The sequence below is a fragment of the Equus asinus genome, chromosome 20 (genome assembly GCF_041296235.1).
Source record: "Equus asinus isolate D_3611 breed Donkey chromosome 20, EquAss-T2T_v2, whole genome shotgun sequence".
NCBI classification, from domain to species: domain Eukaryota; kingdom Metazoa; phylum Chordata; class Mammalia; order Perissodactyla; family Equidae; genus Equus; species Equus asinus.
Genome location: NC_091809.1, coordinates 19963075 through 19989083, shown reverse-complemented (window position 1 = coordinate 19989083; position 26009 = coordinate 19963075). Strand labels below are relative to the sequence as shown.

The following is a 26009-nucleotide window of genomic DNA, read 5'->3' as shown; positions in this document are numbered from 1 at the left end:
ATGTCGGAAAGGGCTCCGTCTAAGGGTTCAGAAAGCCTCTTGGAAAGAAAAGCTGTTAAAGCGTCAACCTTAGAAATGACTAGGAGACAGCCGGGCAGTGGGCTGGGCTGTGATGGGGCCAGGAATGAGGAGTGGGTGGAGCGCATTTTAGCAGGAGGGCTTTGCACATGCAAAGTCCCTGAAGCAAATAAGTGCCTGGAGTGTTCCTGGAACTGAGCAAGACAGGACATGGCTGAAATCAAGGTGAACTAAATTGCAAGAGCCCTGACCAATTGACTCGGAACCTTGAAAGCAAGTTAAGGACTTAATTCCAAGGCAGGTGGGAAGCCTTTGGGTGCAGGGGCGTAACGTTATTAGATTTGTGTTTAGCAGAGCAAGCTGCACCTTGAGGAGGGAGCTGGGCTGAATGGAGAAAAGATTAAGGATTAGTAGTAAGGTTCAGGAATGAGCGATGGGAATCTAGATTCTGGATGGTTGCAAAGTAGTACAAAATGATGATTTGGGGGACAGATGGAAGGTGGAATTGATGCTTTGGTGACTTGTTAATGTCTTCACCCAGAGTATTGGACACTTACCACGTGGCTAGCAATGTGCTAGTGACTGGGTATAGGGTTTTAATAAAAAAAGACCACGCTCTTGTACTTTTGGACGTTGCAATCTAGAGGAAGAGAAAGAACATGATTAAGCGGAGAACTAAATATATAGTTACAAATAGTGACGAGGTCTACATAGGAAGAATAGAGAGAGCTCTTAATAAAATAAGAGGCGGCTGGCTTTATATTGGATATGGGGCTCACAATAAAGGTGATTCTGAGGAAATGACATTTAAATGGGCAGAAAAATAACAAAGAGGAAGATTTATCCATGTGGCAGGGGAGGGGGGAGAGTTCAGTAGTTGGGGAGATTTTCTCTGGAGAAAGCAGTTGAATAATTGATTGGATTTGGATGTTGAGAGAAGGGTGTGGTTTGGGTTACTCTGAGTTTCAATAGATTTGTGATGTGGGGTAGAGTAGAGGAGCCTAGCGAGGAATAGTGTTCGTTTCAAGTGATTGCCGCTGCCTTTTGGGAATGGGGGAGAGAATGTGCCTATATTAAAATTTCAATTGCTGCTGTGGGCTGCTGGAGAGAGTCAAGGATTCTATTAGGTTTTAATAGATTGCAGCCCACAGGAGGGGAGAAAGCCTTGTCAAACAATCATCACTTTCGATTAATTATAGCTGTGGGGTGGCAGTGAAGGGAGGGGTGTGATACCAATGATCCCTTCTGCCTGCCTTGAATACCTACAGCACTAATACTCCTTACTGAGAGTGCAAATGTTTGAAATAAAACAGTTTTTTGGGAAGAGATGATAAGTTTCCTAAGTTTCATCAGAGGTGCCTATGAAAATTTTAGATGTCTGTCTTTGAAAAGACACCATGATATATGGATCTTAAGCTTAAACTTGAGATCCCAAACTGGAGATTTGGGTGTTACAAGCATAGAGATGGGAATTAAGTTCAAGTGAAAGGATAAATATAGAATGCACAAAATAAGGCAAGAAATAGGGGCCAGGACTGAGCCTGGGGGACAGTCAACAGTGGGAGAGGAGCTTTCCAAGGAGCCTGAAAGAGAGTGGCTAGAGAAGTAATATGACAACCCGGAGATGGTGGTCTCAAAAGCCCAGGGAAGAGAATCATTTCTAGAAGACACTAAGGATAAAATTTTCCTGAGAGACCAACTAAGTCAAAGACAGAAATGCATTCACTGGATTAATTCTCTTAAATCCTTGGCAATTTTGGCAGAGTAGTGTCAGTGAAGTGGTGGTGGGATGAAAACCAGGTTGGAATATATTGAGAGGTGAGGAAATGGGGAGAGTGTGAGGGTAGATTACTCTTTGAAGAAGCTGAAGATAAAGAGGCACAGAGATTGAGCAGTAACTGGAGAGCTAAGTGGGGCCCAAGGCATGAATTTGTTTCAAAATGGGAGGTATTTGATTATGTTTTGATGTTAAAGGGATAAGTATAGTGGGGTAGAAGCTGATGGTGATGGAAAGGAAGAACTAATAAAGAGCTAATAAAAGCAAGCTTTTTGAGAAGATAGGAAAGGATTAGACTAGTGGTTCTTAACAGGGGCAACTTTGCCCCCTAGGGGACATCTGGCAATACTTGGAGATGTTTTTTATTTTACACCTAGAGGAGATACTACTGACATCTAGTGGGTAGATTACAAAGATGCTGCACAGGATGGTGCCCCCATAACAAAGAAGTATCCAGCTCCAAATATCAGTAGTGCCAAAGATAGAAAATATTGGCAGAGCAGAGTAGGACATATCGGCTTTAGATAAGAATGCAGACTTCTTGTTTGCAAAGTGAAAGAAAAAAGAAACCATGATGTTGTGGGATGACTTTTGAATTAGTGGCAAGAGCTAAGAAATCCTTCTCATCATTGTTAATCATTTCTCTGTGAAGGAAGATGGAAGATCATTCGTTATTGAAAAGGAAATGTTGAGACCATACGAGATTCAAAATCCTGGAGAAATTCTGAAAATGTCTTTGGATAACGAGATTAAATTGCCTGGTGAACTTTGCTTTCCTTTTAGTGTTGAGAGCTCATTTAGAGTAGATGGGCTTAAATTTGTAGTGGTTCACATATAACTGGTTGGGTAGGAATTACCCAGGCAGGATAGGCAGATGGTTGGAATTATCCAGGGCAGGTGTTATAATAGGACAGAGAGAGAGAGGAATTTAAGGTTTTGAAAAACATATTGAAATGATGGGCCATGGCATTTTCTATGTAGTGCCAAGGAAATGTGGATTATAAATAGCAATATAGTGGAAGAATGGACAGAATAGAGGCCTCTATGAGGTAAGAGAGCAGATATAGTACAGGTTAAAAAGTGAATAGAGTGGAAATATAGCAGTTGTGTTCAGAGTGGGATGTTGGTCTTTTTACCTTGGAGAGGGGAAGAACCTCGGGTGATGATAAGTTCAAAGTATGTGCCTGAAATGAGGAAGCCGTGTGATATTTGCTAGTTTATGACAAAGCACATAGAATCATCTTGAATCGAGGCAGGCCTGGGAGTCAAAATGAAGCATGACAGTCTGGTGCCAATGACTTTAATAAGTCAGGTTGTCAGTGTCGATGTCAATAAGTCGGTGGTGGTGTCAATTCAGATAAGAAGCCAGTGAAGTGCCTCATTGGAGGTGGGATTTTTGATAAGTGGTGGGTTATGTGGTGGATATACATTAGGAATGGGGAAGGTAAAGAACATCTACCATATTTCTTTGAGATTGTACATGGCACGCAAACCAAAGCCCCAGGATGAAAGACAGCTTGAATCTGAAAGGGACACGTACTGGATGCACTACGATGGAATTGTCCTCAACACAAAGGAGAAATGGAAAGCTTGTGAACTCTCTTGTTAATATGTATTTCAGAACCCTGCTTGGTGTGGACCATAGTAGCAAGAAAAGGAGCATCCTGGTCCTCCTAGTTGATGTCTGGGCATATTACTCACAGACCTGCAAAATGGCAGCCACACTTCTGTCTGGTATGTTTGGTGAGTTCCTAAGGTGGATACACTTCACTATGATTAGGTGATCTCTCCACCTTAAAGTGGGCACAAAGGAAGGGAGCTGAATAGCCACAGAGAAGGATGGGAAAGAAGGGCTGAAATGAGAGGAGGTGAGTGTGTAGCTCCATGGACCCTTGGAGCCCCAGAATTTGCTCATGTCTGATTCAAAGCCTTTTGCAATTTTGGAGGAAGCACAAATGTGCATGGCAGAGAGGGGAAAGAAAATTTATGAATGGCACATCATTATCCAATCGATTTGTTTCATGAAGTTGGGAAAGATAATAAGTCCACCTTTCTGAATTTCAATGTCATTGCTAAGAAAATTGTGACTATATGTCCATTCCTCGTGGGTATCAAGGCAACCTATTTTATGGCTCTGGATGGGGCAGTTTGCTCTGGCTAATATTCATTGTGTGTGTGTATGTGTGACTGAATTGATGTTGGGCAATTTTTTTAGGCTTGTGAATGTTACAATATTGGATCTGCCTAGACTCTTACATCACCCTCTCCTCTTAGCTCTGCCTATTCAGGACCCTGGCTGTGCCCATGAGAGGATTACAGAGGTGGAAAACTTCCACTCTGGGTTACAAGTGAGTCAAGACCTTTTTTCTTTCTTCTAAAATACATTCCTGTCCCCTGTGGTGAATGCGTCTCCTTCTAACACCCAACCTGCATCTTGAGACTTCCAATGGTGGTTCAGGGACTTCCAACAGAATTCTTCCACTACCCTACTATTTACAATTTTTTTAGGCATCCTTCCTACTTAGTGCTGTTAAGGAAAGTAAAAGAAAGATATAAGATTGTCGGAGCCTCAAAAAATGGATGATTACTCTGTGGGAAATAATTTATTCACTTAGCAAGTATTTCTCTCATGCTTGCAATGTGTTCAGGCCTGTGTTGGATCCTGGAGATAGAAGAAAGTAAAACGGTAAAAGGCCTCAGGCTGGAAGTGGAGAGAGACATTTCATCATATGTTAGAGATGCTTTAAATTCTTGAGACTGGATGAGATCATTTAAAGAGCGAGCAGGAATAGAGAAGGGAAGATTCTGAGAAATGGTTCCTGAGTTAAATGAAGAGAGTCCTCAGAATCTTGAAATTACTATGAAACAGGTCTTTCATCCCTAGTGCTATCACCCACGACCCTCTTCCCAGCAGCATTGATGGGTTTGGTTGCTGGTTGAGACAGAATGTGTTGGTATTTTAGAACCTAATAACCTTTGACGATGTGGCCATGGACTTTACCCAGGAGGAGTGGGCATTGCTGAATCCATCTCAGAGAAAACTGTACAAAGATGTGATGCTGGAGAACTACAAAAACTTGGCTTCCCTGGGTAAGGCTGACACAATCCCTTCCTGTATTTATTGAGCGTGTGTGTGGGTTTCTGGGATGAGTAAGCCCCAGTCACCTAGTGGTACAGACTAGGTTTTTTGTAGATTTTTACTTTAAAAAATATAGCTGTATTGAGATATAATTCACATATCATAATTTACCCATTTAAATTATACAAAACAATTTTTTTAGTATATTCACAGAGTTGTGCAAGCAACACCACTATCTAATTCCAGAACATTTTCATTGCCTTTCCTAAATTTTCTTTTTTTTGAAATATTTTATTTTTCCTTTTTCTCCCCCCCCCCCATACATAGTTGTGTATTTTTAGTTGTGGGTCCTTCTAGTTGTGGCATGCAGGACACCACCTCAGCATGGCCTGACGAGCGGTGCCGTGTCCGCGCCCAGGATTTGAACCAGCAAAACCCTGTGCCGTGGAAGCAGAGCACAAACTTAACCACTTGGCCACAGGGGCTGGCCCCTACTTTCCGTTTCTATAGATTTGCCTGCTCTGAACACTTCTTTTAACGGAATCATATAACATGTGGTCTTTTGTGATTGGCTCCTTCCGCTTAGCGTAATGCTTTCAAGGTTCATCCATGTTGTAGCACACATCAGTATTTAATTCCTATTTATTGCTGAATCATATTCTCTTAAGTTGGTACCACATTATGTTTATCCATTCATCAGTTGAAGGACAGTTGGGTTTTTAACATGTTTGCTATTATGAATATTGCTGCTGCAAACATTAACGTACAAGTTTTTGTGTGGACATGTGTTTTCATTACCTTAGGTATATGCCTAAGTGTGGAATTGCTAGGTTGTTTGGTAATTCTATGCTTAATATTTTGAGGAACTGCCAAACTGTTTTCCAAACCAACTGTATCATTTTACGTTCCCACCAGCAATGCATGAAGTTCCAAATTCTCCACATTCTTACTAACACTTATTGCCTGTCTTTTTTTGTTTTTTTTTTGAGGAAGATTATCTCTTTTTGAGGAAGAAAGCACCTCAAGTGGATGAGCTAAAATCCACTGCCAATCCTCCTCTTTTTGCTGAGGATGATAGGCCCTGAGCTAACATCTGTGCCCATCTTCCTCTATTTTTTTTTTTTTTATATGTGGGATGCCTGCCACAGTATGGCTTGATAAGCAGTGCGTAGGTCCACACCCAGGATTTGAACCCGTGAACCCTGGGCCACCAAAGTGGAGCAAGGGAAGTTAACCACCATGCCACCTGGCTGGCTCCTGCCTGTCTTTTTAATTATAGCTATTCTAGTGGCTGTGAAATGGTACTTCATTGTGGTTTTATTTGCATTTCCCTCATGATTAATGATGTTGAGCAACTTTTCATGTTTATTGGCCATTTGTATATTTTCTTTGGAGAAATGTCCATTTAAATCCTTTGCCTACTTAAAAATCAGATTGCCTTTTTTTCCTACTTTGTTGTAAATGTTCTTTATATATTTGGCATACAAATCTTTTGTTGGATATATGATTTGCAAATATTTTCTCTCATTCTGTGCTGCTTTTTCACTTTCTTGATGGTAACTTATAGCATAAAAGTTTGTAATTTTCATAAAGTCAAATTACGTATTTTTTTCTGGCTGCTCAATTCTATTCCAATGGCTTATATGTCTATCCTTAGGCATGCTGTTACTTGCTGTTAATTGCTGTAGCTTTGTGTAGTAAGTTTTGAAACTGGGAAGTGTGAGCTCTCCAGCTTTGTTTTTCTTTTTCAATTTGTTTTGACTATTCTGGATCTTTTGCATTTTCATATGAATTTTAGGGTTAGCTTGTCAGTTTCTGCAAAGAATCCAGGTGAGACGTTGTTTAAGGTCACATGGAATCTGTAGATGAATTTGGGTAATATTGCCATCTTAAACAATATTGTTTTCCAATCCATGAACAAAGGCTGTCTTTCCATTTATTGAGGTCTTTAAATTCTATCAACACTGTTTTATATATATATATTTTTTGAGGAAGATTGGCCCTGAGCTAACTGTTGCCAATCATCCTCTTTTTGCTGAGGTAGACTTGCCCTGAGCTAACATCCGTGCCCATCTTCCTCCACTTTATATGTGAGACACCTACCACAGCATGGCATGCCAAGCGGTGCCATGTGCGCACCTGGCATCCCAACTAGTGAACCCCAGGCAGCTGAAGCAGAACCTGCGCACTTAACCACTGTGCCACCAGGCTGGCCCCTGTTTTATAATTTTTAATATCCAACTCTTATACTTCTTCTGTTAAATTTATTCCTGGGGTTTTTTCCTATGCTATTGTCAATTGAATTGTTTTCTTAACTTCATTTTCAGTATGCTCATTGCTGGTGTATAGAAATACCATTGATATTTTGTGTGTAATCTTGTACATTGCAACTTTGTTGAACGTGGTTATTAGTTCTAATAGTTTTTTGTGGATGCCTTCAGATTTCTGTGAATAGAGATAATTTTTCTTTGTTCCAAAGTGGATGGCTTTTATTTCTTTTTCCTTGCCTAATTGCCTGGCTAGAATTTCCAGTATAATTTTGAATAGAGATGACCAGAGTGGACATTATTTTTTTTGTTCCTAATGTTTGGGGAAAAGTTTTCAGTCTTTGTCCATTATAATAGATCATTTTATTTTATTTTACTTTTCATTTGCGGAAGATTGTTCCTGAGCTAATCTGTGTGCCCATCTTCCTCTATTTTGTATGTGGGATGCCACCACAGCATGGACTGATGAGCAGTGTGTAGGTCTGAGCCCAGGATCCAAACCTGAGAACCCTGGGTTGCCAAAGCAGAGCACACAAACTTAACCACTATGCCACCAGGCCAGCCCCTAATAGATGATTTTAAATCTTTGTCTACTAAATCCAAAATCTGGGTCACTTTAGGAACATTTTCTGATGGTTGCCTTTCTTCCCCTGTATATATGGTATACTGTCCTGTGTCTTTGCATGTGTCCTATTTTTTTGTTGAAAACAGGACATTTTAGATAATGTATTTTGACAACTTTGGTATTTGATCCCTCTGCCATAAAGGTTTATTGTTACCAATTTTTTTTTCTTGTTGGTGTTTATTTGTTTAGTGACTTTCCTAGATAAATGCTGCAAATTCTGTATTTCCTGCAGCATTCAGCCACAGTTTTCTGCTAGCTTTTTTTTTCTTAAGTCCTTGTTTTTATTTTTAAGCCTGCTTCCTAGGAGTCACTACCTGATCATTATAATTTGCTAGTCCACCAATGATTGGTAAAGAGTTTTCTTAAATGCCTTGCCTATATCTCTCCCACCCTTTGCCAAGGAGATCTATGTGAGAATTCCTGCCTTTAAGCTTCAGGCAACTTATAAGGTTTAGCTTTCACTTCCTGCTTGGACAGAGTCTACAAGTCAGCCGAAGCTGAGTGCCTTAGGACTTAGCCCTTCATAAATCTTTCCTGGGCATGTGCACAGCCTTGTTCATGCACACAGACTTTTAGATCCTTGGGAATTTGTTGGAGATTTTCAAAGATTACTATCGTTGTCTAGATCTTCTTGTTTTCCATTCAAATTCCCAGCCAATCTCTTGTTTGCCCTGAGTGAAATTATACCCATAAGCATTTAGCTATGTTTCTAGCAGAGTGCTATTTTTTGGTAGTGCCTTGGGGTAGGAGCTTATCTGAGTCAAATCAAATAGCTGCAACATCATGAGAAGAGAGATTTTCTAGGGAGCTGCAAGTTTAGCAATAAAATATTGAACATGCTCTGGAGACTTTTTTTTAAAAGACCTGCAAAAGAGATAAGACCTCTCTGTTGACTCCAAGGCTGCTAGTTTTTAGTTACCATGCCACAGAGCTGGTGAGGAAAGAGCGATGGGAATAATCTTAAGTTAAAGTGTCACAGATCCTGATCTCTTATGAAGTCTCAGTAATTTCTCTTGGATAGACAATTTTCCATTTGTTCTATGGCTTTGGTTTATCTCCAGAGTTCAGGAATGATTGATTCTGGTTGTTTTACCCATCATTTGTTGTTTTAGTGGGAGGATGGGTTAACCAGTGGCCTCATTCTGTCATTCTGGAAGTTCATCTGCTTCAAAACAAAGTCAACCTACAAAAACAGAAACCAGTTTAAGAGGCAAAGCATTTCCTTGGGTCAAAGAATTGCAATGCAGGGAGCACCAATTCAGGTGCAAACCCAAATGGTGTCTCGATAACAGGAGAGAGGGGCTCAGGGTTTTTATAGGAAAAAGGCAAGAGGATGAGATAGGCTGTAATAAAGAAGAGTTCATTGGTGCTAGATGAGTAAGGCTACAGTTGTGTTTCATAGATTGGCTTGAGATTCTGTCTTCACGCAAAAGGCTAGATTTGTACTTCATTGGTTGGTTTGAGATTCAGTCATCTGCAAAGTCAAATTTCATCAATCTTTAAGGACAGAGTGTTCTTGTCCTTACTGACTTCTTAGAATGTTGGTGGTTTGGTCCAGTTTGGGAGATGTGGAAAACAAGACATGCAAGGCAATTCCTCCGAAATGGCTGCTCTGGCTCTATTTTAATATGACTCCACTCATGTCATCTTTCACACTCCCACAGGCTTTACTTTTGTTTTGTCGATTAGAAATTTGTCGTCATTTTGCTGCTCCTAAAGTCACTCTTGCCTATCTTCAGAACCTCAAAGACCAAGGTGTTGCTATAGTTTGTGGCAGTTGTTGTGTACACCAAATGGTTCTCTCACATTTATTGCTCCCCATTGTAGGACATCAACTAAGAAAACCCACCCTGATCACCCAGATGGAGCAAAAGGGTGAAATGGAGACAGTAGAGAGAAGAATTCACCAAGACACATGTTCAGGTGAGTGCCAGCCATATATGAATGTTTTGCCTACCAGATCTGGTTGGGGTGAGGAGGAGGTACATTATGAAATGTTAAACAGAAAACTTTAAAAAATACTCTTTAAATTGAAGGAGAAAGCAGAGACCATTTGGTGTGAGCTTCCTCGTGTAGTTTCAGCTTTCCCTACTCTTTCACTTTTTACCTATCATTTCATACTTTCCTATGCTCTGAGGGGAAGATAGATCTTTCTCTTTGATATTTAAATTTGGAATCATCGTCTAATTCTTGCCATTTTACAAATATAATAATAGCCTTTGCCTGTCAATGTAATTTTCAATCATGAAAGAACCATTCTTTAGTATTACGCAAAATACTAAACCATGTTAAGTATTCTTCCTTTGATCATGAATTCATGGTTCTCTCACATTGTTTTCCCAAGTTTAGGATAAATATTTGAAGAGAAATCCACCTGAGTCTCACTTTCTTTGTCACCATCATCCTACCATTTCCTACTCTAGCCACCTGGTTAGGTTTTCCATTTTTTTTGAGATTGGGTTTGGGCTCTAACTGCTTTTGTCAACATATTGTCATCATGTCTTTTCCAAAACTTATTTTCCCCAATCTGTTCAGATGGGATGATTCTCCTTCAAACTAAACAATCACAACATAAACAAGATATTTTGGAGGAAGAAACATTCAGTGTCAAGAGGGAGGTAAGGTTCACATGGGATAATTTCTTGTCCTCCATATTAGAAGTCCAGAATTCCATATGATAGAAAAGGAGCACATGAACTATAGGGTAATTTGAGGCAAGTGATACCACGTTTGTTTGACCAACAGAAAGCAGGAGATTCTCTAAATATCATTAATTTGAAGGAAACTTGTAACCTAGCACACAAAATGGGTACAGAGAATTCTCAAAGTAAATATTTTCATAATGGAGATTAGATATTAAATGCTTAAAATATAGTTCACTCTAAGACAATTGTATGTTAAAACTCTGTTGAAGAGACTTCGATGGAGCTATTTGGTATAGCATTCAGCTTATTCAAGCTGATAAACTCACTCAGAAACTTTGCACATTCACTATGAAAATGTTAAGTAAACTCTAATGCTAATAAAGTGTTAGACATGTCAGAATTTATGGGAAGGGAAATTCTCCATCAATATAATGAATATGATAACTCATGATCATAACTCAATATTTTTTATCAAAAGGAGCAAACTCATGGAGGCAAATCCATTGAATGGTGTGAAATTGTTGAAGCCTTGAGCTTGAAATCCAGTATTACTCAGAGTCAGAGAATTCATCCTGGAGAGAAACCCCATCAATGCCTTGACTCTGGGAAAGCCCTCACAGATTGTTCACATCTTAAGCCACGTGACAAAATTCTTCATGGGGAAAAATCCTGTGAATATAAGAAAGATGAAAATACCTTCATCAAGAGCTCTTATGTAGCTGTGCGCAAGAGACAACATACAAAAGAGAAATCCTGTGACTACAGTGTCTGTGGAGAAGTCTTAACTTCAACCTTAGACCTTAAGAAGCATAAAAAAACTCACAGGGAGAAATCCTTTCAATGTAGTCAATGTGGTAAAGTATTACAGAACCACTCATCCATGAAGTTGCACATGAGAACCCACACTAGAGAAAAATGTTTTAAATGTAATCAATGTGAGAAAACCTACAGCTCAACCTCTTACCTTACACGGCACAAAAGAATTCATACTGGGGAGAAGCCCTATGAATGCCGTGACTGTGGAAAAACTTTCAGGGATAGCTCACTTCTCAGACAACATCAAGGAATTCATTCAAAAGAAAAACCCTACAAATGTAATCAGTGCAGCAAAACCTACAGTAGGAGCTCTGCGCTGACTGTGCACAAGGCAATACATACTGGAAAGAAACCCTATACGTGTGATGATTGTGGGAAAACCTTCAGTATTCTCCCATACCTTAGAAGACATGAGAGAATCCACACTGGAGAGAAATCCTTTAAATGTAGTCACTGTGGAAAAGCACTAAGTAGTCAGTCATCCCTAAAGACACACCTGAGGATACATACCGGAGAGAAACCTTACAAGTGTGATCAATGTGGAAAAACTTTTAGAATGAGCTCTAATCTTATTGTGCACAAGAAAATCCATACTGGAGAGAAACCCTATAAGTGCAATGACTGTGGGAAAGCCTTCAGGGATCGCTCATGCCTTAAAGAACATGTGAGAATTCATACTGGAGAAAAACCCTTTTTGTGTAATCAATGTGGAAAAGCCTTCAGGATAAAATCTTTCCTGATTTTGCACAAGAAAATTCACATGAGAATGAAAGAATATGAATGTAAGGAATGTGGGAAAGTCTTCAGTGGTCTCTTATGTCACAGGAGACATATGAAATGTCATACCAGAGAAAAGAAACCCTTTAAGTGTAGTGAGTGTGGAAAAGCCTTTAGGAGGCGTGTATCCCTTACAATACACATACGAACTCACACTGGAGAGAAACCCTATGAGTGTAATCAATGTGGGAAAACCTTCAGTGTAAGGAGTAATCTTACTGTGCACAAGAGAGTACACACTGGAGAAAAACCTTATAAATGTAATGTCTGTGGGCAAGCTTTCAGTAAACTCGTATCCCTTAGGCATCATGAGAAAACTCATGCTGGATAAAACTCCTAATGACATCATGTAGAATAGCTTCCAGTGAACTCCTAGTCTAGTCCTTAAGTTGTGCTTAGAAATGATTTATGTACTTATACATTTCATGTCTCTTAATCTATCATTTCCTAACACAAGGTCCATAATGAATCTTCCCACCAGGATTGTGGATGGTTAAGTCCTCCTTGAAATTCTGTACTTTTTACAGCACACTCTCTTGTTTGCATTTAAGATATCTAAAACTAGTGTACAACTCCATGAATTTTTACAAGGTAGAACACATCTATATTTGCTACACACATTGGTCAGGAAAACAAATATTATCACCAGCCAAGAATCATCCTTTAATTGTCCCTTTCAATCACTAATCACCCTGATTCCTACTACCAGAATGTAGGTACTGTATGGAATCATGCATTTTTAACAGTTTTATTGAGAGATAATTTACATACCATAAAGGTCACTAATTTGAAGTGGAAAATTCAATGATTTTAGTATATTTGCAGAGTTATATGCATTCTTTTACCTAATCATATGTAACATTTGTGCCTGGCGTTTTTGCTCAACTTTGTTTTTGTTGAGTAAATATTTAGGAGTACAATTTCTGGGGCATAAGGAATACATATGGTCACATATGTTCAATACTAAATCAACTAATTTTCCAAAGTGGCACTAATTTACATTCCTACTATCTTGCCAATATTTCACATTGTTTTTTTTTCATTTTGGCCATTTTGATGAGTATGTAGTACTTTTGTGTTTAACTTTTGTGTTTAAAATTTTTAACTTTTTATTGAACTACTTTTACACTTGCAAACGTTTGAAATAATAGTACAGAGAGTTCTTGTATATCCTTCAGAGTTTCCCAATATTAATGCCAACAATTTATCAATTGCTTCCTTTACAGTTTGTAGTTTTTTGGTGATCTGCTTAAGATTGTTGTTTCGAATGTCTTTTTTTTGAGGCAACCTCCAAAAACCTGCCTAGGTAAATAGTAAATTGGTTTCTATGCTACCTCTTTCCTACAATAGTCCTAACCTCATTCATGAAGGGACTTTAATTAAGAAAAGATAAATATTTCTTGCAGTGACTTTGTGGAGATGGACTCATGATACATTCTCTGCATCCCTGAGTCTCTGGTCCTGTGGGGGATTATACCACTCAGGTTCTCTAGTCTTCTAGTGATAATTTCTGACTCAGAAATCTGACACTTGGTCTAAGGAGAAGTCCACCAGTTCCCTTAAGGTCAGACCTAAAAATCCAAAGATGAGGTTCCCTGCCTGGAAGTGAGAGGAAACATGGGAAGAGAATGACATATACCTGTCTTCTCAAGGTCAGGAGTCAGCCATCCAGGAGTTCTCCTTTTCTATGAGCTATGCTCCTTAAGGATTTGAACTGACTTGGGGAAGAAATGACAGTACAAATTTGGCTAATGAGGAGCTTGGGAAATTGAGCCTCCAGAGCCAAAGAGACTTCAAATAGTCTACCTATGACCACTCCACTCAACAGCCCTGCTCAGATCAGGAAGCCACTCACCTGAGTCTCCTTCCTGAGATGATCCCTCTTGCGAGGAATCCAATTGCCGTGCTTGGTCCATCTGTCATTTTGGGGGACAGATTTCCCATTTATATCCTTCAATATTCAGAGGAGAGGTAAATTACTCTGATGGCTCCAAGGTAATCAGAGGTCCCCCAATAAATTCTGTGAGAAATTGAACAGATGTTTGTTTGTTTTTTTAACCAACCTATCCAGAGGACAACAAAGAGGTAAGAGAATGTTCAGTGGGATTGTTATAAGTGAGATTCCAAACTAATTTTTGACCCTCTTCTTGATCTATTTGCTTTCCCTCTTTCATCCAATTTGCAATCAGCTTTCATTATTTCTGGCTTCTACTCTATCTTGTTAATTCCAAGGACTCTTTCCCCACCCGAGCGTGAATTAACCCCTTCAGAAATTGAACAGGTATTCTACAGTTCTCTCATTTCTCTCATTTTTTTGGCAGTGAGTGGGGCTGGAGTAAGGTGAGTTTGGCTTCTCAATTTTCCCATTCCTGGTTACAGATGTCATCCTTCGAGGACAAATCAAATCTCACCCTTATTTCTTTTCTGTGAGGACTCTGGGAGAGGAGGTTGAGACCCATTAGTCTGGCTATCCAGTGTTTCTTTGAAAACTCCAAAACAAAGCATCGTGAAATATTTTAAACCATCAGAACAGCACCGTGAGCAGAAAAACAGCCATACAACCGCCTTCTGGATTAATGCTGACTCTTTGCCATATTAGTTTCAGACTTTTAAAAATAAAGTATTATACATACATATGAAGTCCTCTTTACTACTATTTCTCTCCTTCCCTTCCCAGAGCTTTACCACTCTGGAATTTGATGATTATTTGCCATGCTTAGTGTACCGCTATTATTGCATGTGAATGTATCTCTATAGATACTTCTCTATTGTAGAAGAAAGTCATATCAAACCCAAATGACCATTGATGTGAGACTATGTTAAGATTCATGAACCTGACCTGCTTGTATTAATCTTGATAAATTTCAGACACATGGTGTGAAACCAAAAACAAAGTTGCCAAATTAAATATGTATTATACCATGTATAATAAATATGAACATGTAATCTGTAACATCACATAAACAGAATGTTTATAGATAGATCATTACTCATATAAAACACTCCAGAGGATTGATCCACGTGAAGTTCAGTATCATGGTTACACCTGGGAAGGGAAGATCAGTATTGATTATGCAAGAACACACTGGGGCTTTAAGGAGATCTGCATTGTTTTATGAAAAAGAAAAAGTGAAGTAAATTTGGCACAATATTTGAATTTGATCATGCTGGCTGGTGAGTTTAAGCCCCATTTATTGTCATTCTTTGTACTTTATGGGATGCTTAAAATATAACCTTTTAAAACATAAAAATAAACAGTAGAGGCCTGCCTCATGGCCAAGTGGTTAAATTTATTCATGCTCCACTTCAGTGGCCTCACTTTGTGGGTTTGGATCCCAAGTGTGGACCTACTACTCATCAGGCATGCTGTGGAGGCATCCTACATACAAAGTAGGGAAATATTGGCACAAATATTAGCTCAGGGCTAATCTTCCTCAAGCAAAAAAAAAGAGGAGGATTGGCAATGGATGCTAGCTCACGATGAATCTTCCTTACCAGAACCAAACAAAGAAACAAACCAAAAATGACAGTTGGGGCCTGGCCCCATGGCCTCGTGGTTAAGTTTGGCGTGCTCTGCTTCAGCAGCCCAGGTTCGCAGGTTCAGATCCTGGGTGCGGAAATACACCACTTGTCAAGCCATGCTGTGGTGGTGACCTGCATACAAAATAGAGGAAGATTGGCACAGATGTTAGCTCAGGGTGAATCTTCCTGAGCAAAAGTAAATAAAAAGTAAACAACAGTTAATCATTTTAAATTTACATAAATTTCACCTTGCTGTAGCTGTCATTGTATAAGTTGCCTTTCTCCTTTAATAATTTTTTACTTTAATTTTATACCCCTAGAACTAATATAAGTGTTTTAGTTTTGAATATTTAAAGAAATTATGATGAATATTTAAAAAATTAAGGATGATGAAATAGTATTAAAATAGTATAAAATAGCATTAGAATAATGTGGCATAACATAGCTATGCCTTAAGTTTTGTTATCTATTCTCATCCTGATGTTTATTTGGGTTATTTCCTCCTCTACTTCATTATACTAAGAGGGCTCCCAGTGGGATTTGAGCACATCCCTCCTTTCTCACCGCTGGGACATTGTTCTTGGAGTGTCCTCTCTCCTTTTCCCCTGCTTCCTCTTTCACTCAGTCTCACCTTCAAATTTCCTTCTAGGCATCAAGACTTGTCCACAGCTAAAACCAAAAATGATGGAAATCAATGCAGGGCCCTATGTGCTGAGCGCTGTGCTTGATGCTTTCCATCTATTCATTTCTCATTCCTGCAGTACCTCTGTACACTTTTTAACAGTACTTCCCATTAGAAAAATGAGAGAATTCTATCTGTTCAGGGAATTTCAGGGACCTTCCCACATCACAGATTCATGTCACAATTAGAGGAATCACGATTGAACCCAGGATTGTCTGAGTTCAAGTCTTACCCATATATGCTTGACATTATCAAGATCTCTTGTCTTTCTCCGGGAAACAGTCAACTTGCTGCACAGAGCTTCAATTTGTGAAGCAAAGGGCTTGGATTAGGTGGAATCAGTGCACACGTGAATCAATGATTTATTTGACTGAGACACCATTACAGAAATGACTTTAACTCATTAATTCATAAGAACAGTAGCAGATGCTTAGACACACCAATCTTTTACTCCCGCTTTTGGGAGTTCCAGGATCTCCCAATTTCTCAAGAATCAGAATAAGCCAGAGGGGATAGGAGTGGCCTGGAGCTGGCCGTGAGTTGGTCCTCACAGGACTTCTCACCTGAACCAGGGACCGAGGTGGCTGAACCAGTAATAATAGGAGGGAGGATCCGATCTGTGGCTTACTCTACGTTTTCTTTCTCTCTTTTTTAAAATTGAGGCATAATTGATATATTGTATTAGTTTTCAGTGTACAACAGTATGCAACACAATGATTTGATATATGTATATATTGCAAAATGACAGAATAAGTTTAGTTGATATCCATCACCACTCATAGTTACACATTTTTCTTTCTTGTGATGAGAACTTTTGAAAATTTTTTTATATTGTCTATGGTACAAATGAAAGACATGGGTTAAGACAAAAATAGAGGGAGGGACCTCTACTACTGGATAAAGACTGATTAATTTTCATTCTCAGAAACTGCAAGAAGAAAGGAAAAATGATGGGAGTGAAAGACACTGATGAGATACCTATGAAGGAAGTAAAAAAAAGGCAAACAGATCTATCCAGACTATTAATGTATGCATGGAGATTAACTGTAATGACTCCCATTAATATTTGAATGTTTTTGCAGTTAATTATCCCTCCTTCTTTTTTTAACCTCCATTCATGTGGTCAAAGACTATTAAGCAGAAAAGGTCATGTATATTTGTGTAAGAAATTACCTGTGAGGAAAATGTAAGGAACTTCCAAAACTGAGTGTCTTATTTTCTCTCCCACGCATAAAGATAATCAGATAAAAAAGTACTAACATTTTACTATTTGCATGTACTATGACAAACGTTTTGCATGTATTGTTGTAAGTCCCATCATTATCCTGAAAGTATAATTATCAGAGCATATTTGATTCTATTTCACTTCTGTCTCTTCATCCATCATTCTGGGGCCTTTGTTAAGTGGCCTGGATATCAGGAGTAGCTAATTAAGAGATACTTTCTCTCTAGGACTCTGAGGATGTCACACAAATATTGTTATTTTATTTGCTTAAGGTTCCTTATATATTATCTCTCACACTATTCTGTTATGGTAAATAAATGCTTCACTCTAGTTTCCAAGGGGGACATTTTAGCCTTCAGATAATAAAGAGAAAATTGCATCATCATATTTTCCCAGCATACTTATCTTTCCTTAATGGAAAGTATCAAAGAATTTGTGGACACATTATAAATCCACCACATTTGTGACTAAAAATGCCATATGTTCCAAATGATACAACTGTAAGACTGTGGAGCCCCTATCAGCCTGGGTTCCTAAGTGACTCTGTGGAGCAGAAGACCTGTGCCCAGTGTCTGTTAAAATCATTCACATACACACACGTCTAATGCATGACAGATTCACACAAGCCTTCCTTTGGTCAGGCAGCATTCTCTAGTCTTGACTGATCTCAGGTCCTGCAGGTGTACCCTGTTTTGGTGTTGTCAGACAGTAAACACTGTGGGATCATGGGAACACAGGGGACTCAAGACCAAGGCATTGACAGACATAGACCATCTTTCATGCCAAATTTAAGGGAGATATGAGAGTGCTAGTTTCATTTCAGAAGGACTCAGGAGGCAATTTGAGGAGGCTTTCACTGGCCAAAGATAGGACAATTGGAGAATCAATCTGAATAACAACTTCAATGTATTGAAATATATCAAATACATTTAAAATTAGTTCATGAAGACATAATGTTCATCTTTAGATAATGCTGAAAGCCAATTTATCATATTAAAAAGTGGCTAATACAGGAATGAAGATGTATTCTGCTTTTCTTATAAGAACTCTATGTCAGAGTGATCACCTATTTGATTAGGGAAAGTTCCTCTTTATGGAAGTATTTCAGCCAACAAATGAAGCGTGAATTAGGATGTCACCATTTTGCAACTCCTGAAGAATTAATGGATCCAGGCAATAATTACCAGAAGCAGGATAAACAGACACTACGTACTTCCTCGTGAAAATACTTAAGGATGTTTGCCAGAAATTGAACCTAAATGTAGTCAAGCTTCTAGACTAGAGGTAGGAAGATTTTTTTAGCAAAGAGCCAGAAAGTGAAGATTTTAGGTCTTGTGGGCCGTATGATGTCTGTCACAAGAATTCAACTCGGATGTTGTAACACGCAAGCCACCATGGACAATACATAAGGGAATGGCTGTGTTTCAGTAAACCTTTATTTACCAAAAGAAATAGGAGGCTGGATTTTGCCCACTGGCTGCATTTTCCCAAACTCTATTCTAGAAATCAGCCTTAGTAATTTTATTTTGTGATTATTGTTTGCTTGGAAGCATCTTAAAGCAGAGGACAGTATTTCATTCTAATTTTCTTCTCATCGAGTCCCCATACGTGACAACGAATAGATGAAAAATAAAGACTTGGGATAAGGAGCGGTGCAGGGGGAAGAATCATGGGAATATAAAGCTGGAAACGGAGAGGAAAGGAAGAGGGAAGGGCAGCAGGAGAAAATATCTGTAACTGATTTGATTCCAAAATATAGACAAGATTAAGGAAGTTTCTCTTAAGTTTTGTTTTCTTGTCACCTCCATCGTTTTTTTTTAATCAGGGCTATCAACAATATGAAATCAGGAAATCTCTCTGAGACTGCAGCATTCCTCCTCCTGGGACTGTCAGAGGATTCAGAACTGCAGCCTCTCCTATTCTGCCTGTTCCTGTCCATATACCTGGTCACTGTGCTTGGGAACCTGCTTATCATCTTGGCCATCATCTCTGACTCCCACCTCCACACCCCAAGGTACTTCCTCTCTAATTTGTCTTTCATCGATATCTGTTTCACCACCACCGCAATCCCAAAGATGCTAGTGAACATTCAGACACAGAGGAAAATCCATCAGTTACACAGCCTGTCTCACTCAGATCTGCTTTTTCTTAACTTTTGCTGGATTGGAAAATGGAATTCTGGTAATGATGGCTTATGATCGATTTGTGGCCATCTGTCACCCACTGAGGCACAATGTTATCATGAACCCCAAACTCTGCGGGCTTCTAGTCCTTCTTTCCTTCCTTATTAGTGTTCTGGATGCCCTGGTGCATACTTTGATGGCACTGCAGCTGTCCTTCTGCATAGACCTGAACATTCTCCACTTTTTCTGTGAACTAGCTCATGTTCTGAAGCTCGCCGGTTCTGATACCCTCATCAGTAACATCCTCGTATATTTAGTGACCAGCCTGTTGGGTGTTGTTCCTCTCTTTGGTATAATCTTCTCCTAGACTCAAATTGTCTCCTCCGTCCTGAAAATCCCATCAGCTGGTGGAAAGTATAAGGCATTTTCCATCTGTGGGTCACACTTAATAGTTGTTTCCTTGTTCTATGGGACAGGTTTTGGGGTATACCTTAGTTCTGCACCTACTCACTCCTCCAGGAAGAGTACAATAGTATCAGTGATGTACACGGTGGTCACCCCTATGATTAACCCCTTTATCTACAGTCTAAGAAACAAAGACATGATGGGGGCTTTGACGAAACTCATCTCTAGAATATCATCTTTCCATTGATGTGTCAATTGCTTTGGGCTTACGTTGTGAGTACGTGACAAAGAGAAATAAACCATGAGTGATCCAGAAAGCCGGGCCAACTTATTTAAATACACATGACCAGAGATCAAATGGTTAAGGGTGAGAATTTTGGAATCAGACCAGCTGGGTTTGAATCCTGCCTCTGCTAAACCATTGCTAGGTGGCCTTTGACAATTTACTTCAACTTTCTAAACTCAGTTTCCTCATCTAAAAAGTTGGTACAATTATATTAGTTTACATTTTGGGACAGTTTAAGATACTTCAACTCTATCAGTGAGGATGCATGCCGTCAGCAGTAATGAGGCAAAAGTCTCAATCCCAATACAGTCTAACAATAAAAACAATGATCATCTTTCCTATCAATTGCCTCAGAGATTGAATAGGTTCAGGCACAGAATCACAGGGCTGCAGTTCATTCTGCCATGTGCTGGCTTCCTCCTAAGCCTGTTCTCTTGATGGACAGCAATGCACACAGTAGTGCAGGGACACTTCAGACACAATAACAACCAGAAACAGAAAACTGACTGCCTCTTCTTGGGTCTCTTTGCAATGCACATGTAAACTTTACAAAGAGACATCCAGAAGCCATTGTTTTTATCATCATTCCAACTTGGGACATATGTCCTATATTAGTTTCCTGTTGTCATTGTAGCACATTGCCACAAACATAGTAGCTTAAAACAACACAAATGTATTCTCCTGTGGTCTTGCAGGTCAGAAGTCTGAAGACTGCTACACTGGACTGAAAGTGTTGAGTTCCTTCTGAAAGCTCTGAGGAGAGAATGAAATGGGGAGTTGTTGTTTCATGGGTACAGAATTGCTATTTGAAGTGATAAAAGCGTTCAGGAAGTGGTTGGTGGTTCTGGTCACGCAACACTGTGAATGTTCTTAATGCCATGGAACTATACACCTAAAGTGGCTGAAATGGTAAATTTTATGTTATATATATTTTACCACATTAAAAAAACTCTCAAAAAAGGAATTGAAACTGATAAATAATATCTTGCTTTCTAGATAAAAAAACAAACAAAAATCATTCCAATGTACCAAAGTGTTACACACAAAAGTCAAAATGATTAACTATTTCAGAAGACAATATACAAAAATATTTTTGTGACTTCAGAGGAGTTAAGCATTTCTTAAGAGAGTAAGTGCAATCCAAAAGGTAAAGACTGAGAAATTCAAGCATTTGAGAGCAAGCCACTAAACCAAATGACTCAAGAAAGAAAATTCACAATTGTTCTTTCAATACAACAAAAAGAAAAAGGTAGGGCAAATAAACTTCCCATGAAATATGTCCAAATCTAACCTTGCTCACCCCATCAATATCAGTGTGATATTACTCAGTACAGACAGAAACAACTATTAATATATTCTAGCACACTCAAAAATCAATCCTTCTCTTCTGCTCCCCTGGTAACCACCATTCTACTATCTGTCTTTATAAGTTTACTTATTCTAGGTACCTTATAACTGAAATCATAGAATATTTGTCCTTTTTCATCTTATTTCACCTAGAAGAATGTTTTCAAGGTTCATCCATGTGTCAGAATTATATTCCTCCTTATAGCTGAAAAAATATGCAATTATAATCAGGCTTCCTGATATCATTGCTTATATAGATATGCCATTGGTTTTACCTAAAAAAACAATACTGGAATCCAATTAGAGAAGGGTAGTGGGTCTGTTTTTGCAAAGTGTATGAAATAGATGTAAGCAGAAACAGGTGGAGAAGTGAGTGGTGAAAACTTAGCCTCACAGCATCAGAGACTCAACCATCCTGAATTCCCCCATTCTATACTCTTGGTCTTTACGGATTTGCACAGCTCTGGGATCAGAATGATAATAAAATTGGCTAATGATGAGCTTCAGATATTTATCCTCCAGGGATACACAGACTATAAAGTGTTTGTCTGTGACCACTTCACTCAATAGCCTTTTCTCAGTAAAGAAACATGACTGCTGAGTCCCCTCCCAGAGATGATTCCTCTTGCCCAGGAGCCTGGTGCTTCATTCAGTCCCTCTCCTCTTCCTAAGGATACAGCTTCAGTCTCCATCATTCAATATCTAGGAGAGATGTCCGGCATCATTCCACAGTGACGTTGTCTGGGTAACCTAATGTTCCTTAGTTAAAGTTTGAGAATTAGGGCCAGTGTTTTAATACAAGTTCATCCAGGGGAAACTGTGAGGAGCATACATGCAATGGATGATTAGAACCAAGACAACCATTTGCCTCCTGCCTGTCTTCCATCTTCTTGATATGAGTCCTTGTATCTCTCTTCTGATTCTCAATCAACCCTCATTCTGCTAGTCTCATATTTTCTCGACCATGGCAAAGAACATTTTCCTCCTCAGCAGGCGTATCCTCATGTGCAAACATGATGATTGTTATAAAATTCGCTGGCATTTACTTAATTCTTATAGTGGTCTTAGGGAGACTTGGTCAGTTTCACTGTGTCTTCCAACTCTGGGTTTTAAACACACATTTGTACTATCTCTGTTTCCGGGCTGTGAGGTCTCTGAGGAAGGAAGTGCAGACCCTGATAGAGTCATCAGCTTGCTTCCCTCGACTACCTATTTCTCCTAATAAAATTTAAAAATATTTTAATTAATCAGAACAGCACAGGCAGTGTAATATTTAAAGGGATCATTTCTTAATCCTTTCCAGAATTAATAAATGTTTACATGCTGCTTTATTAACTCAAGGTATTTTTTCAAAATAACAAAATTACATGCATACAGAAAGCATCCCTTCATTTTACTCTTTCTCTTCCCCAGATGATGTTTGCCTTGGAGGACACACTTGCTCCTGGTCAAGGGACCACATCTTTCCCATCATATTCATCGACAACATGGGACTCAGAAACAAAACAGATGTTTCAGAATTTCTTCTCATGAGACTGACAGAGGATCCAGAACTGAAGACCATCTTTTTCAGCTTGTTCCTGTCCATGTACCTGGTCACCGTCCTGGGAAACATGCTCATTGTCCTGGCTGTCAGCTCTGACTCCCATCTCCATACACCCATGTATTTCTTTCTCTCTAATCTGTCCTTTACTGACATCTGTTTAAGCACAACCACAATTCCAAAGATGCTGGTGAACATCCAAGCACAGAATCAGAGCATCACTTATGCAGGCTGCATCAGCCAGATCTGCTTCATCCTGACTTTCGTTTGTTGGGAAAATTTTCTCCTTGCAGTAATGGCCTATGATCGCTATGTGGCCATTTGCCACCCACTGAGGTACACAGTTATCATGAACCCCCGACTCTGTGGACTGCTGATTCTACTCTCCATGTTCATTAGCATTGTGGATGCCCTGCTCCACAGTCTGATGGCGTTGCGGCTGTCCTTCTGCACACACCTGGAAATCCCCCTCTTTTTCTGTGAAGTTGTTCAGGTCATCAAGCTTGCGTGTTCTGATACTCTCATCAATAACATCCTGATATATTTTGTGGCTAGCATATTTGCTGGTGTTCCCCTTTCTGGAATCATTTTATCTTATATTCAAATTGTTTCCTCTATTTTGAGAATGTCATCATCAGGAAGAAAGTATAAAGCTTTTTCCACTTGTGGGTCTCACCTCTCTGTTGTTACCTTGTTCTATGGGACAGCTTTTGGAGTGTACATTAGTTCTGCAGTGACAAACTCTTCCAGGAAGACTGCAGTGGCTTCAATGATGTACACTGTGGTCACTTCCATGATGAATCCCTTCATCTACAGCCTGAGGAACAGGGACATGAAGGGAGCCTTGAGGATGCTCATTGGTAGGGTATCTTCTTTTCTGTGATTTTGTCATCTGATTTGGGCTACATTCACTAGAATGAGCAGAATGCTTGACTCCTCCATCACCAAGTTATTACTAAAGGAATGGATAGCGTGATGGCTAAATGCATTTTATCTGAGGGTGAAACCTAACTTGCTCTTTATCTAGCTTTGTGGTGTTTGACAAATGATTTCCATTCTCTAAGATAAGTTTCTTTGGTCAGGATTCATAGAAACTGAATCTGAGGCAGAAGTTCTTGGTACAGTAATTTTGTGGAGAATGTTATCAGCACAAGGGAAGTGAAAGAAGGTGAATAGGTCAGAGAAAGGACTTACACAAGGTTGTGGTCATTGCAGAGACTAGATTCTGCCTGATCCCATGGATAGTGCCATGTGAATTGCACCCCAAAATTAGGCCTATTGTGAGACATGGTGGCTGATCTTTCATAACTTAATTCTGTAATTCCTGAGACCTGTCAGTGGTAAATTGTACATGTGCAGGGCAACATTAGCATCCACAACACTCAGCTTCATCATCTGAAAAATCGCCATCATTAGATTATCCCAGCAGTTTGAAATGTTTGCAAGATATTTGAGCTTGATCAGTGAGGCAACCTTAGTTTCTAATAAGAGAAAGAAATCCTGGCTCTAATATGCTCAGATAATAGAGTTATCTTTCATTACAAGGACTTGAGAGGTAAGGAATGTACAGGAATGAGAGAGTGGAGATTCATTCAGTCCTCCCTGAAGCAGCCTCTTGCTTGGGCTCGTTCCCCTCATGACACCAGATAGATGCAACACATGCAAGCATCAATCACATCTAGACATGATTCCTGGAGACAGAAAACTGACTGTTCTTACCTGGGCCTACTGTTAATAGAAGATCTATTTATAATAGACATTCCTATGGCATCTTCTATAAGATATCATCTTTAATCTCATCACTGAAAACAGGGTCATATGCGACCTAGTTAATCTCTGTTGGTGTGGGAAAAATGATTACTACAAGAACATTAGACTGACCGTACAGAGTGAAACTCCTGCCAGGAAGTCCAACCCATAAGCACCACAAACACTTAGGACGATGCCTGGTACATAGTAAGTACTCAATAAAATTTAACTACTATCATTGTATTTCATAAAGCCTTGTAATCCTATTGGTTCTCCATATTTTTGCCACCTGCTTCAGCAATTTGTATTAGTTTATTGTTATATTTGTCAGCTGCTTTTTCTGGTCTGAGTAATATAATAAAATAAATAATTTTGTAGGCAGGAAAAATGTTGGTAATCTTCTAGCATCTTATTTGCTTTGAAACCTTATTGATCTATGAGTGGGGTCATACAGAGTACATCTTTCTCTGTCTGGCTTATTTCACTTAACATAATACCCTCAAGGTCCATCCATGTTGTTGAAACCTTATTGATCTATTTATGAGAATGTATCTGAGTTTTCACTTCTCCCCTTAGTCACCTTGTATTGCTGTGTTTCTTGCACATCTCTGGTTGATTCCACACAGAGAAAAATAATTTAATAAAATTAATTGTATCATTGATGTCATACAGGATTGGGTGCAGTCTTAGGGCACTAATACAAAACTATTTAATGTGTTTATGAGGGAAGTTTTTCTATGGAGAACTGCTTTCCTTTGAGAAGGAGATGTTGAGGGTAAGACAGGAGAGGAGAAAACGGAAGTTGGCAGGATCAGGAGAATTACTTTTCCCATAAACACATACAATCAGGGCCATGAGTTAGAATCATCTCTGAAGGCGAGGGAGTGAAAACGGTGGAGGTCTCAAATGAGGATCAAAGGAGTTTCTGGAGAGCTTTCTGTTCTGGCTGTCAGTGGAGGTCTGGTTTTATTTTCAGAACCATAACTGGGAAACAGCTCCCTGCCTGGAGCTTGAGGTGTCTTCTAGTGCAGAGCTTCCTCCACTGATGTCTACAGAAAAGCTGCTGAGGTGAATTACCTGAGACCTTTGTTCATACAAAGGAGAGTTCCCTGTCCTCCTGCAA

The 26009-nt window shown here is 39.3% G+C and overlaps 3 protein-coding genes across 3 annotated transcripts; all 3 read left to right on the top strand.

The window, feature by feature from the left end:
• LOC106823651 (zinc finger protein 431-like) lies at window positions 1–12335 on the top strand. The gene is made up of 8 exons (XM_070491478.1): window positions 1–131; window positions 3417–3529; window positions 4070–4143; window positions 4759–4885; window positions 9594–9689; window positions 10302–10384; window positions 10890–12045; window positions 12115–12335. The coding sequence occupies exons 1-8, from the start codon at window positions 1–3 to the stop codon at window positions 12333–12335; spliced, it is 2001 nt and encodes a 666-aa protein (XP_070347579.1).
• Window positions 12336–19271: 6936 nt separating this feature from the next.
• On the top strand, window positions 19272–20208 carry LOC106823675 (olfactory receptor 7G3-like). Its single transcript, XM_014829493.3, is given in 2 exon segments — window positions 19272–19532; window positions 19534–20208. Coding segments are annotated over 2 exon segments (936 nt in total).
• A 2873-nt stretch (window positions 20209–23081) lies between these two features.
• Window positions 23082–25235, top strand: LOC106823652 (olfactory receptor 7G1-like). Its single transcript, XM_014829477.3, has 2 exons — window positions 23082–24002; window positions 25218–25235. Exons 1-2 carry the CDS (start codon window positions 23082–23084, stop codon window positions 25233–25235), a joined length of 939 nt encoding a protein of 312 aa, XP_014684963.2.
• Window positions 25236–26009: the final 774 nt, after the last annotated feature.

Coding starts and splice junctions, on each gene's coding strand:
- LOC106823651 (XM_070491478.1), top strand. CDS start 1: ATGTCGGAAAGGGCTCCGTCTAAGGGTTCAGAAAGCCTCTTGGAAAGA. Junction 132..3,416: donor GATGGGGCCAGGAATGAGGA/GTGGGTGGAGCG, acceptor TATGTATTTCAG/AACCCTGCTTGGTGTGGACC. Junction 4,144..4,758: donor ACTTCCACTCTGGGTTACAA/GTGAGTCAAGAC, acceptor TTGGTATTTTAG/AACCTAATAACCTTTGACGA.
- LOC106823652 (XM_014829477.3), top strand. CDS start 23,082: ATGGGACTCAGAAACAAAACAGATGTTTCAGAATTTCTTCTCATGAGA.